This window comes from Enoplosus armatus, chromosome 11 (assembly GCF_043641665.1).
Source record: "Enoplosus armatus isolate fEnoArm2 chromosome 11, fEnoArm2.hap1, whole genome shotgun sequence".
Classification (NCBI taxonomy): Eukaryota; Metazoa; Chordata; class Actinopteri; order Centrarchiformes; family Enoplosidae; genus Enoplosus; species Enoplosus armatus.
Window position 1 is genome coordinate 11,739,437 of NC_092190.1, and position 21,418 is coordinate 11,760,854.

The 21,418-nt window shown below is 41.4% G+C and overlaps 1 protein-coding gene across 2 annotated transcripts in view; it reads right to left on the reverse strand.

Moving 5' to 3' along the window:
• Positions 1-13,143: 13,143 nt before the first annotated feature.
• LOC139292473 (ATP-binding cassette sub-family C member 4-like) overlaps positions 13,144-21,418 on the reverse strand; it is a 35,644-nt gene continuing 27,369 nt past the window's right edge. For both annotated transcript variants that reach the window (XM_070914822.1, XM_070914821.1), the window contains 6 exons: positions 20,424-20,579; positions 17,420-17,509; positions 16,786-16,958; positions 16,042-16,147; positions 14,576-14,710; positions 13,144-13,221 (listed from right to left, as the gene is read on the reverse strand). In XM_070914822.1, the coding sequence (XP_070770923.1) occupies positions 13,144-13,221; positions 14,576-14,710; positions 16,042-16,147; positions 16,786-16,958; positions 17,420-17,509; positions 20,424-20,579 (738 nt within the window). The remainder of the gene's footprint in view (positions 13,222-14,575; positions 14,711-16,041; positions 16,148-16,785; positions 16,959-17,419; positions 17,510-20,423; positions 20,580-21,418) is intronic.

The window sequence follows — 21,418 nt, forward strand, 5'->3', positions numbered from 1 at the left end:
GCAAAGCACTGGTCTGAGATGGGAGATTTCTCCCAAATAAAAGACCCCTTCACCAAGAACAAAGGGGGCCCTGAAAAGCAACGGGATGTTCTGAGAGGATGAAATAAATCAAAACAAAAGACAAGAGTTTGGGGTGGGGAGGGGGGGGGGGCTCTGAAATAGACCAATTCTTTTCCTTGAACATTTGATTTATTTAATTCAGTCAACAAGTTGAAACACAAGCCTCATGTTTCTGTAGGAGATGAAATAAATACAAATATTAATACTTAAATATGATTTTATTTATCATGTATTAACAGGATGATGTGTTGTATTTAAACCTAACACAAAACTGCACCAAAAAAAGAAGCACAATCGTCTCTCTAAAACCAAACTTCAGTTTTAAATGACAGGTATGAATAGGTTGTGAAGAAAAACATGTTACTCACAGCCTAAAGAATCAAACAAGTCATGCTTCACCTTGATTGCCATGTGTTCATCAAAGCGTGAGGGACAAACAGTGGAGTGAAAGCAATGACTGACAGGGTCTGAAGTGAATTAATAAACAGCCTGTCTCCGTTTTGTTCTTTCAAATAACAGTCATCGGAGGAGAGACACACTTCAACTGTATTCAGAGTGTGTGAATGGATTTCTTCTCTTCACTCGCTTTGTATAAACTGCAACAACTGGATGACTTGTTCTCTGAATGCAGCGTGTCGACAGGTGGGCTCTTTCAACACAACTTAGTACACAACTTGTTTTGTTTTTTTGAGAGATTCCAGACTCCATGTTGGACTCTCATCTTTTCAGCTGTTTGATAACCACAAATCGGAGACATGTTTTCGGGGAATATATATTCCATTTCCATTTCCTGACCAATTTGTACCTCCAGTATATGCACTCAAAGCACTTTAAACATGTATGTTTTTGAAACTTTAATTCATACATATCTAATTATGATATAATAATATTATAGTGCTGCACTGCACGGCTGCATTTGGTGCCACTATTACAAAAGGGAGTAAAAGACAGCCACAAAGGACAGATTTTGAGTTTTTGGTCAGTGCCACCTAAACACTGCACTCCACTCTTTCACATTCTGCACATGGTGTGTCCCAGCCAGCCATATTTACTTCATTTCCCCCGATTCATAGATGCTGCTCGCTGGACCAGAACATTCCAGCTGCCACCTCAACATCTCATTATTTTTTTTGAAATATCAAGCTTGTATCTTCTTGATAAATAATTCGCAGTAGTATAATGTATCAGACTAAAACATATTTTCAGGGGGGCACGGAGGTTAAAGTGCCAATCTCACCTTTTTAATTTTTTTTCGCCCTGAAGACAGAGATTTCCATATATAGAGTGACCATGGTTTGTGTTGAACATGAGCAATCGGGATGAAGCGCACGGCGACACATATTGCTGTCAGAGATTGGAAATGAGGCCTGCTAACCTGTAGGCAGCCTCCCCAGACCAATCAGCTTTACACATTGCCAATGCATTTGCCGCCTCTAAAAAGAATTGTGACTGTGAAGTTTTTATCGGAGTAGTTGACAAACATTACTCTTTAATGCAGTTTTGTAGAAATGCATTCTTATCCCTCTTGGAAGGCATTTATCTACTTGAAACCTGCAAAATGGTTGCCACAGGGAAGGATTTCTTTTAATAGACTACAATAGGCTCAGTATGGGACACATTCTGATTTTTGTGATAGATAGGGGGCCCAGCCATATATTCATGGGAAATTGTTTATCTTCAAGCGGGAGGAGTGAAAGGCCGTTTTACAATGGCATTTCGACTTTCATCTGAAATGATTCTTTTGACTCATATAAATTGTTCTGTAGAATTTCAGACTTGTGCTTTTCATAAAAAATATCAATCTGCAAAAGGAGATGTCACAAAACATGAATACAAAACACCCTGATGGGGAAAAAATGTGTGTGTGTACATACACAAAATAAATATATATATATTTCTTACATTTCTTTTTTATATCTCTTAATTGTTATGTTACTCTGATTTATAGATAAATATATACTGAGTAGTAACATTTCTGATGGTGATGATTAAATGGACGTCTCATTTTGTTGGAAAACGCAGATTAAAAAAAGCCCTCTGTGGGAGGCAAATGTCCCACAACGTCTGCTATTCAGACGGAGCTACATTGTGCTGCCGTGCTGTCTCTCAGGCCTTCGTGAGGCTGAGGCTTTTTTTTCCTGTGAGGTCCTTGTGGTGCTTGGGCAGGGCCTTTCCCTGGCCTGTCTGTGAAACAGAAGCCAGCAACCAGGCGACACAATGTAAGAGCAGGGCCTGAAGACGGGGGGGCCTTGTGCACTCTTAATGCCACTCTCAGGAAGCGGGGACAATAAATCAATAGACTGTCCCTCTCCAGTAGGGGCCAAATGTAAACAAATTGAAAAGGACAGAGAACAAAACAGATTGGTGACTGAAACAGACATACTCAATAGGGGTACTGCTACAAATGAAATGCCTTTGTGGCCGTTTCCTTCCAGCATTCACCATGATGGGTGCCATTCTCAGCAGCATGACACGTGATAGCAAGTGTCACCAATGTCAGATTTTGACTAGAAAAACAACAGGTGCAAAGGATCTTAGAGAATTGCTTATATTTTGCTTATTCTGGCATCAGCACATGCGTCAAAATGAACATCTGCAATGCAATGAGGTGTATTGAGCGTTGCAGGTACTCCACTTTGTCAGCACACTTCCTCTCAGAGACCTATGCCGATGAGCCAAAGTAACATCTTACACCGTGTAACATACAGCGCTCAAGGGCACAAGCACAGAACTCTGTGCATGTCAGAGCTGCGTGCCACAAGTTAAATTAATGAATCTTTAAAAGGTTTAGGTTTTTTTTAATGAGAGAATCTGTTGTAGCTTTTTATCAAACCTCTTCATATTTCACTGAGGTGGAATGGTGCACCACATTTGCGAGGCAGAACTAATGCTATATAAATCTCAAGTAATAAGCAGGCCCTGGGGACATCATCTAAATGAAGATTTTACACCAATTTAAACCTGCCTGCAATTTGGTTCCTGCCTTAAGTGCATTTGTTTAACAGGTGCTGGAGATGCAAGCGTTTCCCTCCAAAGTGTCGCTATGTCTCCTTTATTAATTTCTGGATTGCAAGTGGGCGGGGGAGTATGAAGAGAAAGGGGAGTTGACAAACACTAATCAAAGGTTCAGAGTGGGATGATTCTACCATAGAAGCAATGTACTTTTGCTTCATTTGCAAACTAATGATTTTAAACCCCCACAATCTGTTTGAGGTCAGCTCCTGTGTATTTTGGATACGCTTGACTATTAGCATCACTGAAAGCTTCAGATGTGTCAAGCCTGCTCCCCCTCCAGTGATAGTCACCTACTTTAATTTCCCTGCAGGCCTCAGAGGGGGATGAATTCAACTAAAATCACAAGCTGTTTTGTTGGCAATCCTTTGTGGCCTATAATGAATCTAATGAATATAAAGAGAGGAGAAGGGAGGGAGGGGGGGAAAGGGATGGAGGCGAATACATTTCAACCACGCTGTGTTGCTTTTACTTGACGATTTGTGACCCTCAACAATGGGACAATGGTGAGTGTTTTTGTACCCTTAATTTGCCTTTGTGTTTCAGCTTCATCTCTTTCACCGCCATGCATTGAAAGTCGTCAGTTGAAGAATAACTGCTGACTCCACGGTCCGTCAGACAAAGGGGAAGGTTTTAAGATGAATCCCTAACTATCAGCCAGCCAGAGGAGCAGAAAGGGAAAGGGGCTCAGAGACAACAACAGGCAAGTCAAAGGTAGAATTAGCCGAGGTTCCCAAACAGGCCTGAAGCACTTCCTCTCTCGTCTAACACACCACAAACAGCGTTTCCACCTCTTAAAAGCTGCTGAACATTTGTATTCGCCCTCAGAGAGGTGTTTGGCACATGAGTTAAAGTGGCTCATCTGATAAGCGCAGAGGCTAGTGGAGGTAGAGGCCCGGTGGAGTCGTGGCGCTGCTGTTAAAGCTGGCGTGTTTCTGATTTCACAGGCCCCTCAGGTGGCAGGATCACATTAACAGCCTTGTTGTTCTCAACTCCAACCTACATTCAGGTTAGGGCTTAAAAGTTAGAGGGACTTTAACTAATGTTTGGAAGTATTCAACAAGCAAATATATATATATAGAAAAAAATCACAAATCAAATACAACCACCACTCAAAATGACCACAGCCAAACTAAAGCCAAACTAAACAGTTCGGCACATGAACTTTTAAGTGCCGTAGTGTACGCTAGGTAGATGATAAAAAAGTTCTGTGTCACTGGTCCATGCCGGTATGCTCCCCAGTCCCTGTAATGATTTCTATTCATAAACATGCAGTGTGCTATCCTCCACCTGGCAGCTGCCTCTGTGCATATGAGATTACTATTATGCATCTTCCAATCCCAAGGATAAACATCTCTCCACTTTTGAAGTTTGCAAGCATGAGGCATATTTTAGCGCCATACGACTTAAGCATCCCTTCAGGTATCACTTGCAATCTTTTCTCATTCTATATACATTGTTCAACTTTAATGGGTATCTAATTTGTGTTATCAGCTTACAGGGCAGTAAGTAATAATTTGCATGGCTGCCCTAAGCAAATATGCTTCCATAAGCATCCCATAGTATAGACACTAGAATGGATTAACCTCCATATTGGCTATGCCCCGACGGTCAATGCTTTTTTAGAAATAAGTAGAACAGATAGTTTAGTTTGGTGGCAATCGTGCTGTAAAAAAACAAACTGTCTGGATTTACCACAAAACCCTTCTACCTTCAGATGCTACATTGGATACAATTTCTGATAGCAACTGTGAAATAACATCTGTGGATCTATATTTCCAGCAAAATCAATGATGATCAAGACCCCTTGCTGGAACAAAAATATAATATGGGTTTTGTACTGGAATTATCTTATTTCATCTGGTAACATACGTATTGCCATAAATGGTCTCTTGTCCTCTTGTAAATCCAGTTGTCCTCCAACCTGGCTCACTATAAATACAGACTGAATATAATATGTGTGGTTTTTCTTTGCTGCTATCTATGGATCTGTCTTTGTAGGTATTCAGGCAATTTCAAGCTATTTTATTCCCTGCCATATGCTTGCCTATACAGTAATAACAAGCCTGAGCCGAATGAAGGTCAGCGTGATTTTAGCATGTCAGCTTTACACAGTAAGAGGCTATCAGTGCTGACAGGAGATTCACTACTAACAATCCCTAAGACACAGAGAAGCTCAGAGAAGCCCATTGAACTCGTCTGAGAGCTCTTTTTCCCCCTGACAAGGTCTCACTAGTCCCCTTTACGTGGACGACAGCTCTCTCTAGCTCGAGTGGATTTCAAATGCCAGTTATACTCCAACGTAAACCTCCCGTATCGATACTCGTGGGAGTAAAGATTCCAGTCCAGAGCCGCAAGTTAATCGACATTTGAAATTAGCCTGCACATGTGTACTGTGCGTTCACGGTGGCACTACAGGGTAAACGGGGATACATCTAGGAGAGCAGCTTGATATTCTACTGGCTTGCATCAGGCATGTGTGTTACGCTTGTTAGCTTAGTAGACAGTTAATTGCCATGGTGGGTGGTTAGAGTGCTAGGAGCCTGATCTTAGGAATATGTCATATTTGTTAATCGGACATGCAGATGCAAATAATGTGTGACAGACTGTGACCAACACTACCGGAACATAAATACTGTTAACTTCAGAAATGTTCTTGGCTCTGAAATATTACTGCATAAAGGCTATAAAGACAACCCACTGTTTATCTATTTATTTATTTTGTTTAGCTATTTCTGTTCATGGGCCAATATGACAAAAGAAGTGTGATAACAAAAAAAATCCCACTGGAATAGTAGCGTGCCAGATTATGCTTTGTTGTGGGCTCTGTGTACTACAATCCCACGCTAGTTGGGAATTGTTGGCCTGATTACATTAGCTGGTGCGAGGAATTCATGTAAAACCAAGTGAAATCTGAACTGCGTGCACCATGAACAGAAGGAACACTCACTGGCTTGCACAAACCTAATTCATATTCCTAGAAGGATTTGTAATTTGCAAAACACATCGGATATCTGACAGGAGGCCACAGCCTCTTTAAAACTATGCTATTCAAACTTGCATATAGTTTGAAAAGCCCGTCCATAAAGATTGATTAAAGTTGTAAAGATTTTGCATCAAAAGAGGCTTCTGATTAAAGCTATCTGCCACCGAGGTGTTACTCTTTTGCATCAGTCCTGTGATCTCTCTCACTTGGTGAAATTGTTGTTAATGCAGAAATAATATCAATGCAAACTATATTAATAACCATGGTGTGAGAAGCGGGTGCAATGTCACTTAATCAATGAAAACAAATCATGGACACCTTGCTATGATTATCTGGAGGAGTGTGAATATTAATGTCTCGGTCTAAATCAATGTTGGGGTTGCATATATTGCCTCCTGTGTTTACTCATGGTTAAGACATTTCTTTCTTTTATATTTCTGCTGCATCCCTGAGAGCGATCAATGAAATACTAAATAGAGATATGATACCAGCTATTATAGTAATTCACCAACAGCAACAAAACACTAGCGATTGTATCATTGTAAACTATAAAGATGGGATGTTCAAATTTCAATTAACTTTGGTTTGTATTTGCTGATATTAATTAAGAGGGCTTGCACAAGGACACAAAAGAGACAGGTTTATTGTCTCAGATTATTCTCATGAAAGTAGCATTAGTATGTAGCACAACGCTACCTAATTAACTGGCATGGGAGGCAAGACATTACACTGGAAACCTTTTGATTTGTAGGGGGGTAATAGCATTGGGCAAGAAACAGATTCTTTATTTCATTATTTGATAAGAGGGCCTTTAATGAAAATATCAGCCCAGGAGCAACACAAGTCAACATCACTACTTTGGTGTAAAAAAAAAAAAAAAACTTGCTTCAAGGACTGCTGTTGCAGGCAATGAATTACCTCATGAGTACAGTTCATTAAATAAAATGTGAAACACACCTGGTGGGCTAATAGAGGTCATATGTATAAGCAGCAGCATGAGCGTAAGGGGATGTGGCAATCAAAGACAAAGCAGCATCTAGCCTCTCTCTGACAGGTTAATGAAATGCCGGCTGCTAAGTGTTCGTGCAGCGAGACTCGGCTCAGTCACAGGGAAGCTTCCCCTGCAGTCTGGAGTCAGCGATGTGACGGCGTTGTATCAGTGTCACCGAGAGCAATCATAACATTCCTTTCCTCCGAGTCCAAAGGTTGCTTTAAATTCCCTTGGCAGCAGATTGCTTTAGGGGGTCAAACACACCAAATCTCCGAACAATAACGGGCCAACTATCAGTTACATCACTCACCTGTAATCATTGGCCGGCATTAAAAGCATCTTCTCTTTTTTTTTTCTGTTCGGCATACTTGACTGTGAATGCTTTTGAAATGAGTATAATGTAATCTGTGCCGCAGATATCTTCTGCTTTTGTGCATCTATCCAAGACGTGAATGGTTAGGCCTATCAGTTACTCTCTGGAGGTGATGTATACGCTCTCTAGAACAATGCGACAAACAGATGAAGGCTATAATATACTGCCCATTCCTGCTCTCTCAGTTTTCAGGGTTATTTTGTTTTGTTTTGGAAAAACATTTTAGGTGCTGCCAACTTTTTTTTTCCTAGGGGGAAGAGGTAGAAGCTTATTTTCTTAATCAAACTGGAGTCACTTTAAGAAATAACATTCTCCAAGTGCTCTGGCAGCAACCTCAAGATAACTGAACAGTTCAGATGTTTACCAGCAAAAAAGCAGAAACTGCTTCGTGAAATCTAAAACCAGATGAGCCACAAACATGTAAATATAGCAATAGTAGTACAAAACAAAATGTATATGAACTGAACTAAATGCACAATGAGTGTGGCTTTGCTTCTTATCTTTTTACAAATCAGCCTAATCAATAAAGCTGTGGTACAAACATGAAAGCCATGTTAAAGTAACTGATGGGAGTCATGAGACATAAAATTTCCATTACGAGACACGTCATTTTGACATTATCTTCGAGATTGAAAAGTTTTTATTCTCTGACTGTGATGTGTGTCAGATTATCCACCTGGCTGTCTGTCTGTATTACCCTTTCATTTTCACACTGACAGTTTGAAGAATAAAGACACAGGGTTTAAATACATCTCCCCACTGAATAGAAATTCTTCACCAGATGTGCAACAGATAGTGTCATACTAATCTTTCAAAGCAACAGATTCAACTTTACTACGTATTTATTGAAAAAAAAAAAAAGAACGATCTTCACAGACTATGATTTAAAATCAGTTTTGGGGTTAAGTTTAATGTTCTTTTTCCAAACTTTCTTTTAATTATTACATTTCCTTATGTACTAAGCAGAGGAAGAAGCCATTTGAGTAATTACAGAGGGACATGAAAAAATGGGCCAGTTAGTATACTCTGTCCCACTTTATCAGGCATCTCCAGCATTGTCCATAGGGAGTTAACTTTTAGACTGTTTACTGGCTCAAAGGCCAGGCATGCATCTGAAGCCACATAGGCAAGATAATGTATCCCAGGCTACAAAAGCAGGCAAATCACTGTGCATTAAGACTGGACACACAATAGACAACAATGGCTTGCATAAACACTATTTAGAACTATTCACATGGCATTGAAGAGATGGGCGTCGACTCACTATTGCTGCAAAGCCGGCGCATTGTGCGGAGGTGAAAAGAAGTCTAATGAACAGGAAGCCTTATTTGAGAGAGCTGACAGTAACCATACAACAGCCGCATTGTGCGCTTGCCACCAACCCTGTGGGTCTCTACATTAGGAGAAATGATGAGAAAGTAACCCGAAAAGACACAGTGGGCCCTTGGACCCACGTAAATGCAACCAGACAATAATGGGGGACACAAGCTGTCCCCACCTTTACCCAAAGCTGCACGTTTACATGCACAGAACATCAACCGCTCTCATGGCCAAGGATAAAAGCCCCCTGGCAAGATGGAACTTTGAAGTACATTTGGGTTAGTTTACCACCAAAGACTGCAATTTTAGTGCAGCAGCAGTTAAAATATATGTCATACATTTTAAATTATATCAAACTCTGCAGGGGAAAGTTAGAAACTCTGAAGTTTGGTGCGCTTGGCCTCCTCCTCGTCCTTCTCCACACACACACACACACACACACACACACACACACACACACACACACACACACACACATTCACACTCACATTATGCCCCCTGCCTCAAGCTTCATCAATCTTCCACAAAGGGATGACATCACCAATAAGCATAGCCTTTTATAGCTTTAAGCAATAAGCCTTATTTACTGATGAGATAAGCCCTCTGCTATTGTCTAGCCCTCCACTTTTCTTCTTTCTCTCGCAGTTGAAGAATCAAACAGCACTTTTGGAAGGTGACAGAGCATGCCCAGGATTTAAGGCTAAAGCATGCAAAGAGCTTTCCTATTTAGTGGCCTTTCAAAGGGACCACATTAGCCAGTTTAGTTCAAAGTGGCAAGGGCAGGTAAAATTAAAAAAAAAAGAAAAAAAAAGGCTTCTTTGAGACCACGTTCTGTTTCTTTAAGTTTTGTTTTCAATAAATAAAAGGTTAGTCTGTAAGATTTCCAAACATTTAATATAAATAGATTCACTCTTGTTTTCTGTGCAAATGTGCATAAAGAAAAGTTCTATTTGAGTGAAATTATCCACTGAATGTTGAATATACTCTACACCTCTACACCGTTTTAAAACAAACCACAGCCTGCAGAGTTTACGAAGCATAATCATCAATTACATGCGTGACCTATAATTACTGTTTGTGGCAGTGTTAGTCGGCCAGTCCATAAGGCCAGCCCGGGGTGGTCACTAAACTGCTGAGGCACCATGATACAGACTGTGGTTTATCAAACCTCACGTGTGCATGCTGGGAAGAACTACTTGCAGTTTCTGTTTTTTGTGATGCAAAAAGAGAAACTGCTAGTTTTAAGCCCTCTAATAAGTTGGAAATCAACATTTGGTAGTTCTCATTTTTCCACTTTCACAAAGTCTGTCACAGGAAAAACTAGGTCTTACTAGGTTGTTGCGACAATCTAGAAAATATAGCATCAACGAATTGAGAACCTATTTTTAACAAGATAAAAAGCCATTTTCTAACACACTGCATCCAGTGTCACCACATGTATCTTAAAAAACGTGCCATTTGTTGTTTGTTTTTCTGAGCGCTACACAGAGTCATGTCAGGTCTTGGGAACTTGTCAGATATTCAGTTTGTAGTCACTTTAGAAAGGCTGAGCGCAGAGTCTCTGGGGAATCGCTCCAGTCTCCCCATCTCCCCCACCCCATGTCACCAGCCAGGAACAAAGCCGCCATAGTCAATTCTCCTAATTTCACTGCAGCCTGTCGAAATCCTGTTCTCCTTTTCTCCTTCTCTTCAACAAGTACTTTATGCTGGGATCAGTCAGGTCTGAGTCGCCCACAAAAACCTGAGGCTCTCGCTTCATCGTCTTTCAGCACCGAGTTTGACACTCCCCAACTCCCTGCCATTCAGGCGCCTGCACCATGCAATTTGTTTCCATTTGTCAAACAGCAGTATCCATCACAAAAGAAAATGCTGGCACAACAGAAAGTTTGTGAAAAACATTGTCTCCTCAACCCAAAATGGCCTTCAGACTACTTATTTATCGGCCCATAACAAAACAACCTTAAACAATTTACACCACTTTCAGTTGTTGTAGATGCTTGTTACATTATTCTTCTCTCAACTGACAATAAAACATCTTTAACTGAATAAAACGTGCATCACATCCTCAAATCAGCACCGACGTATCACTTCTCTTTCTAAGTGTGGATGGGCTAAATGCTACAGTGTGAATTCATCATGTCATTCACTGCCGCCACATTGTGCTGACTCTTATTTTGTGTTTTATTTCTTTGGGATTAAACTTCATTGTGTGGACGGCCAGGTTTCTCAGACATTTATTTATTAAAGCTATATCAGCACTATGTTGACAGCATTGCTATTCGCACACCTATTCAGATATCTCTTAAAATGGCGCTATTATTGAGCGACGTAGGAAAGGTATCTGGTTAATAATACTTATTGTGCAAACTTTGTTGTCACCATTCTTGTGTTGGCTGTTATCGAGGGGAGAGCAGAGAGGATATGTGCTGACTCTGATGTAGATAGTGCCATGAGTATTCCTACTGTGGCAGCTGCCGTGTGGTGCAGTCCCTGATAGGGTTTCGAATGCTGTCAATGCTGTGTCAGGTGCATTAGCACCTCAGAGACCCATGATGCTCCAGCTGCTATGTGCCTGTGTCTCCCCGGGCCCTGGCCGCCAGCCTGACACCCGACACAAAGTAATCACAGATCACAGCGTTTAATCACTGAAACAAGCACTCCAGAGGACCCCACTGTCAATATCCCACTCTCTCATTATCTGTTTGGATTGCACATCCACACTGTCAGATAAACAGAGTGGAAAATTAAGATTAAAAATATGGTAATTTCATTTCAGGCAGCAGGCTCCTCTCACTGGCCCATTATGCTATTGATTACCTCTGAATTCAATTTCTCTTTTCAATGTAAACTTTAATCTATTCGCAAGCCAACAATCCAACTCCCAAGGGGCTATTTGAGAGTAAGTAACCATTTAATATGACGCTGGCTGAAGATTCACTGGCTTTAATGAATTGTGTAAATCACTCAGCTCTTAAAGGAACTGATGTCCCGCAGTTCACGACCCAAATCTGGGCCTGGTTAAATACTGCCTTTTATACCAAGCTAAGTGTTTACCAACAGCCGTCTCTGAATGTGTAATCACCGGCTCTGCTCGTGTCTGTATGAAGGCGAATTAAACTGCTCTTTTCCAATTGAGCTGATGATGACAAGATTGCATTTTAATTGGGACTTAATCGTCGCATTGCGCTACCAATGTGTTAAAATAACAGAGTGAATAGCTGCACCACTTTACCACCGTCAAACTGAACTTAAAAATCACTTGACTCACCCGAATAATCACTAGGTTGTTTTCCTTAACCACTTACCAATTTGTAGCATCTTGGTCAAGACCAGTTGTAACCACTGACCTGACGCAAACACACCATTCAGACATCTGAACACAGGATGAGCAACAGCAGCAGGAAATGGTTAGTGAGTCAGTGTGATATGAGACAAGACAAGACAGTGCTGAAACGTTCAAGCAATACTGTTTTATTACGTGTCATTTGAATTTCATTTGGTTGATCATTTGTATCATGTTATTTATGACTAAACTCTATGAAATATGACCTTTAACAAAACTGTAATAAACCCATACACAAAGATAGAAAACAGTGTAAATAAACACATAGCTATAAATAGTCAAACTAAAGTTCACGTTATTGCCGAAGTAAAAAGTGCTACGTTTTTAAAGCAGCCCATTTATCAAATGAGTAAAGAGACAAAGTTAATGTAATAATGAAGAAGAGGCAATAAAATTAAAACTTCTGTCCCACGTTTCTTGTTGTTAGTCATTATCATTGCTGGTACATGACATGTTACATTTAAACTTCACTGGTCTTTCCTGACAAGAGCTGAGGTAGACATAAAACCACTATCGTCCAAGTGCTGGAAGACTACTCAATGAAAACAGTTCACTTAAAAAAAAAAAAAAATCAATAGTCTGATTAAGGCACGATAATTACTGAAAGCATTGGTGTCGGCTCTCAGCTTCTGCTCGCCTTCTCAAGCATTTTTCCGAATAACAAAAAGATCACAGAACTACAAAACAATGTTTGCCTTAAGAGAATAATTTAAGCCACCAATAATTTATTGCACCAGGATTAACACATCCAATATCTGCACTATCTTTTGAGCACCAGTGCAGGATTGAAGTTACCCAAGAGACCAGAACACACATACATAAACATAGCAGGGTGTAATCAATAAACAGCCATGCAGTAATATGCTGTTAATAAAAGGCACATCCTGCCTCAGATACATGCCCTCTTTTCTGTTCCAGACCAATGCAGCACGTTCAACACTCTGGGCCTGCTGGGAGTCTAAAGACATTTTAAATACACAGTGAGGAATCTAAGTATATCTGGTAAAAGATTTGGTCAGTGATGGTAAGCGTGGGGGCCACAGCGACTCTCCAAACTGTCAAAGAGACGTCTCAAAGATGACACAGATGTCCTTGGCACAGCGCACGTCTGTCACTCGCTTTTTGTTCATGTAAACCTGGAAGCGTATCAGGGAAGCAGTGTCACAGAATACAAGCACACAGTCCAATCTAAGCTACGATCTGTTGAGGTGCGATTTATGACAGATCCAGTCAGAGCTGGGTGAAGGGATTTGTCACCCGCTGAAGCATGCAAAAGTGGCTTATTTAAGCCTCATAAACAACTGTGAAATCCAAGGGAAAAATGTATAATCACTGAGATGATTCGTTTTATTTGAGTTCATTTTTTACCTGTGTGTTTTGCTTAAAGCGTCTACAAAATGCTTGATTTCTTAATACAAAGAGGCTCAGAGCGACGATTTCAATAACAGAAAGTTTGTGAAGAAGAGGTGAACACATCATGAAATATTCTGTCTACTCTGGGCTTCTCTTTCAACACGGACAAAGGAGCTAGAGGTTGATATCAGATTATTGAATGTATTTAAACCTTGACGGACAACTATAGAAACTTGACACACAACATGTGGACCATCTCAGTATTTAATAAGTGGTGCTAGACAGTTATGGATGCTGCAGTAATCTGATCTAAGGAGAGCACCCTACAATAAAGAAAGGAAAACGTAAGGGCTTGAACAATGTCACTACCAATCCGCCAGTGTGCAGGGTAAGGCGATACCAAATAATACCACAGTGTGCTGAGTCTTTGAAATCAGTATTTTACTCATTTCACTCCTCTGGCTGAGAAGATACAGTTCCACTGATAAATTTGTGCGAGGGACAGAGAGAAAATGAAATGATGCCTACTTTTTCTTATTTCACAAAGACCTGTTTGAAGTTGCAATATGGTATCTGTAGTCCCAGACAGATGCACATAAAATGGAATTGAACAATGAATAGCCGGCTCTTATCTGTTCAGTGTCTGAAGGGGAAATACATCACAAATGAATTTTACAGGGAAGAAATATGGACATTCTCTATTACAGTAATCCCCATAGAAAGTTTATCCCAAATCGCGATGAAGTTAAACCCAATATTTCCAAATAGATATAGTGCAAAGAAAGCTGCTTTTCTAGAATCATCTCTAAAATGATCTGAAAATTACATTATGGAGGAAAAAAGATGATACGGAGAGTTTCTTCGATAAAATCAGAGGATGTAAATCTACAAAGGGACAATTTCTCTCTTGAAATTAATGTTATGGTGTTGCAATGCTCCAAGTAGGCACTTTAAATTAAAATGGTAATCAAGTGTCTTTGCATTGTCAGGGTTATGCACATCTTCTCTTGCTTAACTGTATTATTTTGGAGGTGAGCAATGGAGTCTGGAGTTAAAGGGAGAGTCTGGGATTAGTGTGCCACGGCTGGACTCTATTTAGTGACAGCCCTGTCCTGGGACAAAGGTGGGTGTGGTTACCTGTTTGGCTGTGTGCAGCAGTGAGGCGGCCTCAGCTCTGCCTGTCTGCTGGACCATCTGGTAAAAGAGCCCATCCTGGTTCTGGAGCAGCACATATGGCTGGTCATACTCCTGGATCCTGCCGGCAGCCAGAACCTGCAATCATGCATACAATGCTGGGTGTGTGTGTGAGTGTGTGTGCCACCGCCTGTATACTTTACTTTGGGGAAAACTGACATTTCAGCTGTTTCACTGCTGAGTGATGCATATAGACAGTGCAAGGTGAATGGGGAAACAGTAGTTCTCTGCACACAGGAACCATCCATTTTACGTGACTCATGCAACAGCAAACACAGGTGCCTGTTTTCTGCTCGACACGGCCACGGACAATGAGCACAGCCTGTTAGCAGTGTGAAAGTCTAGTACGCTGACTCTGACAGACTGAAGATCAGTGATTTATCCATGTATTTATCCCGGCATTTCAGCAGCTCAGGGGTGGTCCTCAGTCAAATCCAACAATCACACCTTTAAGACGCTCCAGAAAATTACCATCATTTCTGTGTCATCACATGCTATATAAACCACACAAAGACTAGTGCCAATTCAAGCAGTTTGGAAAAGTCTACAATTATATCACAGACAAATTTTAACAAGCTCGATCCCCTCACAGCGGTAATGAGCAGTTTGTAATCACTAAAGCCCCAGTTTCAGGGAGTGTTTAGTATGAAAGGGAGACTTCTGCAGCTGCTGTCATAATCGACAGTTCAGGAGCAGGATGCAAGAAGACGGAGTTTGAATCTTGGAAAACACTCTGCATCTAAAAAGTGGCACGGCTTAAGATTTGGACAAGGTAATTCAGGTGGGCCCCAATTCAGCTCTCCCGGAGAGCGTAACAATCTGGGGGCATTTAACACAAGCGCAGGTGTGAAACAGTCCCCGCTGTGTGATATTTGGCTTTTCTCAGCAACCCTCTCAGTGACCGAGCAGCCACCAGGTCGTGCCCTATCCTCTGTAGACGCTTGACAAATGCCGCCACAAATGGCACTAATTGGCACCTCTGCAGGCAGTAGCAGGAAAGGGCCAAAGATCAAGTGGCACGAGCGCAGGCTCAATGAGAGTGAATGCTGTGAGGGAGAAATCAGCCCAGCTGTTGAAAAATAAGGCAAGTGAATTAAAAGCTCTGAATCTCAGGTGTGTTTGACGTATGGGAGTGTGAGTGAACACGAGGCGCATGTTTTTGCAGGCTACTTCACGTTACACCACAAATACTGGACACAGCGGGAGCTCAATTTATTATGGTTGATAAGAAAGAACAATGGTTTCTCATAATGTGTGAAGGTAATGTTAGTTCAGTGCTTTTCGTCCTAACATTTTGTGATATCCCTAGCTGGTTATTTTTTGTGTCTGTAATTATTAAATGAGTTGTCTCACTTAAAATACTGACTGTGTTGTGCTGGACAATGGAAATTTACTGCGTTGTTACTTACCAGTATTCTGTCACAGTCAATGATAGTGTTGAGCCTGTGAGCAATGGTGAGGACTGTGCACTCTTGAAACTTGTCCCGGATAGTCTGCTGGATGAGGCTGTCAGTTCTAAAAAGGAGCAGGCAACACAACACCTCAGCACAAAAAAAACTCTCTTCCTATAGACCCTTGGGCAGGGATTTTACTTGACACAGAACAATGGCTCATCAGCAGAGAGGTATGTGCAAGTAGCAGGCAAAAAAAACAAAGGAGCTCCTTAAGTTAACAAAGACTGGTTCAGTTTATTTTGACTACAATTATTATTTTTTTCATCTCTAATACTTTCTGATTTGATTCCATACTGATTCCACAGTATCTTATGTTTTTAAGTCATACTAATTGTGTAATTGTTTAATTTTGGTGCTATTAGTTTTTGATTATTTATTGGCTGTTTACTGCTCAATCAATCTGCCACTGTAGTACACATGCATACTCTGTTTACCACCAAGCAACATGCATTATAGTTGATAAGGGATGCATTTCTACATGTTTTCATGAGGGTTTTCTTATGTGCTATTTGATTTATTTGCTCAAACAGAAGTATAGAAAGGATGTCAGTTTGAATTACAATTCTGTAGTGGCACTACAGTTTGATCAAACCCCCAAAATACCCATCTGGAGAAGCACTAGTTTACAGTAAACAAGGCACAGGTGGGAAGGACTGATGATGTAAAATGTTTTACTTGTAGACTCAAGTGTCCCCTGACCTTGGGTCCACATTGGCTGTGGCCTCATCAATGATGAGGATGCGGTTTTTCCGGAGGATGGCCCTGGCCAGACACACCAGCTGCCTCTGGCCCACGCTGAAGTTAGAGCCTGACTCAGTCAGCACCGTCTCCAGCTTATTGGGCAGGTCCTCCACCACGGCCTTCATCTGCACCTGCAGAGAGGGAGAGCAGAGCCCCAACCTTTCATTACTCCTGCATAAAGGCTTCCTGTGGGGATGTCTTTAAAGAGCTATCCAAACACACCCATTAACCGCCTGGCACAATGCAGGGCCAGGTCCACTGATGACCTTGGCCAGTGCTCTCTTGTGGCCAGCCTCTAGCTTTAATCCAGGCCACCAAACCCATTCAGAGGCAGGACCAGGAGCTGAAGCCCTTCACTGTGGGGGGAAGCCTTCATCCTGGTTGGCCTGACTGCCCAAACACATCTCCCCCAGCACTTTCAATGGTTCCCAGTTACAAGCCGCACATTGAGCTGGGCCCCATGGCCCTAATGGGATTTCCCCCCATGACTTGTGGCGAGCAGGGAGGCTGAATGGCAGCATTGTACAGGGGGACAGAGGGATCCCCCCCTGGGCTGGGCGAGGGGGAATCATTCAGAGCCACGCTGGAGTACCTCTTGGAGTGCATTCCACAGGTCCTCATCTGTGTGCTGCCTGAAAGGGTCCAGATTCTTCCTCATGGTACCCGTGAAGAGAACTGGGTCCTGTGGATAGATGGATATAGAAAGAGAAGGCCGTGGCCAGTTAAGATAATGACAAGGGGGAAGATGTATGAAAGGGTTAAGACAAGCTTTATAGAGCGCCGCTAGGCAATGTTTGAGGGGAAGATGTTCACAAAGGGCTTGCTCCACTCAGGAGCTCTATTCAATGCTCTGGCCAACTATGCTTCAATAAGTTGATCTTTTTACTTAGAAAACCGGAGCTTGTGTACTGGTGCTGGTGAAGAATAACTGTGCGATGTCTGAATATATAATACGACACAAAAAAGTGCCATCTAGTCACTGTTACCATACAAAGAATCTCATACAGTAGCGGTATTAGAAAAGATAATCTCAAAATGTCTGCCAAAAGTAACAGCTTTACTCCGTCAAACGGGGTTATCGCATCAGTTGACTACCCTCGTGAAAGGACAGCCTCAGATCTCAGACAGCTAGGATGTCCAAGATATGTATTTATGGAGGGCCACACACCTGTATCAAGGTTCAGCCATCTTTAAGAGAGTAAATAAAGCTCTTTATTACAGTGCCGAGGAACGACCCCGCAAGTCCAGAGGCACTGTTCCAACATGCCACTCAGTTTGCGGTAAACCTGATAAACAGGAGCAGGCCGGCATCTCCTCGCGTCAGGTCAGATATTTATTCATAAATCCTGCTCCAACGTTGAAGTGATTTACTGAACGCTCACCAGGGCTCTCCCAGGAGAGACCGTTTTGCCTATCATGTTGCAGAGCTGCTGTAGATAAGATTTTCATATTCCATCATTTCCGCATTGTTTTATCAGCGAGCAAATACAGTTGTGCTTTCTTTGGAAACATAACACTGAATTTATGACACACATGGTTATAATGACCATTTGAAAAAAAGCTTTAACGAGATGTGACTGTCTATCACAGCAATATAGGTGATGCAGAGCAGGAAACAACTGTCCATAACAAAACCTGATAGACTTTCATTGTATCCTCATCACAGTCAAGGCAATGTGATAACGCCAGCTTACTCAAGATATGAATCTAACCTCAAATCAAGATAGGAAATGTTCACCTGGCAACGGTGAGATTAGAGCAGGAGCAAGAGTAAAATACACAAAGGGTCTAAAAGGCTAAAAGTGTCCTGCGTTAAGGTTACAGAGCTACAAGTCTGAATGTGACTCACTATCCACACCCTCATCTCTGCTCTCTTACAGGCCAGCTTCAAAACCAGTGCTTTGACAGCAACACAAATATCCAGCATGCACTCATGTGTGTCAGCACACAGATTCATACAGTGTACACACACAGCACACGCCCCTCAAATACAAAATCATGTCTCAACAAACCTTCATGTAGGTCAGAAGACTCAGGACTAACTGCTCAATTTTCATCCGGGAAAAAAAGCTTTCAGGACTTCAGCCCTGCTACCTGTGCCTTAAAAAATGTTCCACCTCTTTACTTCCAATGAGCTTTTCCTTCTGTCACCAAAATACCGCCTTGTCATTAAGCCAGCTGAAGTCCCAATTCAAACTAGTTTTGTGACACACTTTAATTGAGGATTCAATGTTAGGTCGGAAAAACTGCTTTCAAGCACAGCTTTCCATAGACCGATTATGTGCTCTACCAATTTTAAGCCCTCTGTTTGCCACAGAATTCATTTCTTACTAAGTCATTCCTGAGAATTCAATAGAAACTGAAATAGATCATTTTTTAATGCCATATGCTAATAAAAGCTTATCATAATCAAATCTTTGGGTGGCAAATAATGAAACTCCTCACTGGCAATGTATAGTATACATATCAAACTCCACATGAAAAGGTGAGGAAACTAGCAATTCATATCAAGATTTCTTCCATGTGAAAGGCTGACTGAATATCACTTTATCTCTGACGTCTAGCGGGAGAATAAAAAGGCTTTCAGATGGATTTGTGTAAACCCAAGAGACTTCTCGTTATATAAGTTTGTAAAACTAAGAGCATGATACAGAGAAACTATACTCTTCTACTGGTAAGACTTCATGACTATCATGAATTTGCCATCCAGTATGTGATACTGATGGGCGTGCAGTTAAAGTTTTGACTCTTAACCTGCCACTTTGCCTCTAAAAGAGACAGAAAGTAAACAAAATCACATCAAACACACATCACATCCATCTCGAACTAGTTTGGACTAGGAAGTGAAACTTTATCTGAAGTAGTAGCGATGCCAGAAACCTATCAAATCCATAGAAAAGCATTAATGAAACTGTTTTGGGGCATCTTGGCTGCACCCTAGAAATGTTTGAGACTTGGGCAAAGTGACGGTGTACAAGGGGACTCTGGCTGTGAGGATGGGGGAGACTTCTTCTATAAGCAGCTTTCCCATGTTTGGGGGGTAGAGGGCTAATCCTCTGTCAGGGATGGGGAACTGCTCTCTTCACAGTACAGGCCGTGGGAGTCTTCTCCCCTCCCTCCACTCTGCTGACACTCACCCGCAGGCTGGCATTTTCTTAATGCCGTATCAGTTTCAACAAGCGGAAATAAAGTTAAACTGTCTCAAGGCATCCGTTTGTCTCACTTTCAGAAATCCCCTGAGAGACGACTGTAATTCTCCTCACTTGTTTTAGCTTTTTAAAAGCCAGGCGTATAAAAAAAAGGGCCAAAGCAGGAAGGTTTTCTTTACCAGTGTTCATCTGACATTTCTCAATCAAGAGGAATCAAAGAACCTCACAGAAGCTGTCAAAGCAAAAGTCCTACAGTTTTAGAAAAGGCCAATGAGTGCAATATTAAATGCAGCATAATATCACACTGAAGGTTTAATTACTGTACATAAATTCTAACATAAGATGATGTCTAATATTCTTAGCTAATTTCATTCAGATTTACCCATTTGTTAATGTATGCAGCGTCAAGTGCCAAGACACAATATTCGGGCAATTTAAAAAGGGCACCTGTGGGATGATGGACATTTTCTGGCGCAGGGTGTGCAGACCAATCTCAGAAGTCAGAAAACCATCAATCATTATTCTTCCCTCAGGTTCTGCCAGGCGGAACAAGGCCGAGATCAGGGAGCTTTTACCAGCACCGGTGCGTCCAACGATGCCAACCTACAGTGGAGAGATGAGAACTATTTTTATATCTGTAATAAAAATTCACAAAGACAAAATATTATCATGCTCCTTCAGGCTATTAACCATGCTAGTACTTATTGTGTCATGTCACTGAGGGAACATGTCATATGGCTAACTACAATGGAAACACTTGCATCATGTGGAGATAAAAAGAGACTGATGGAAAACACTGTATTCCACAACAAGCAGGAAAAACAAATCACTTTTTTGACAGTAGTCACATTACCATGGCAGATAGTGGAGAAAATGCTCAGCTATTTCAAAGTGTGCTATATTTTATAAAAGTGCTCATTTCATAGTCCAACAGTTTCACACATTGCATATGCCAATGTCTGTAGGTTGGAAAATTGTAGTTACTCATTATTGCTCTAGTTCTATGATAACAAGTGAAGCTATTAAACAAGACTCAATAAGCTTTATAGGCTTAACCACCCATCTTTTATATTTGATTTCATGTATTGTACAAGCCACCCAATCAGGATGTAAGAGTACTTAAGCTGCGTTCAGGCCGACAGTAGCCCTGCATGAAAAAAACACAGTCCTCTCATTCATTTGAATGAGTCCAGTCCAGCAGCCAACACAGGGTGGTCCAGCAAAACAGCTGAACCTATAACTTTCCAGAGTTGTAAAATCCTGTCTGTGAGTGCTATAAACTGCATGTGACAAGCCTTCAGATTCATAGATCTGTTACTCAAACTGAACTTCTTGGATTGTATTTCGTGTCTCACCGGTACCTGAAACAGCACGCTCCCACCAACGCAGCGCTTTTAACCCAAGTCTAAAGCCATGCTAGCGGCCCTGTGAGGCTGTACATA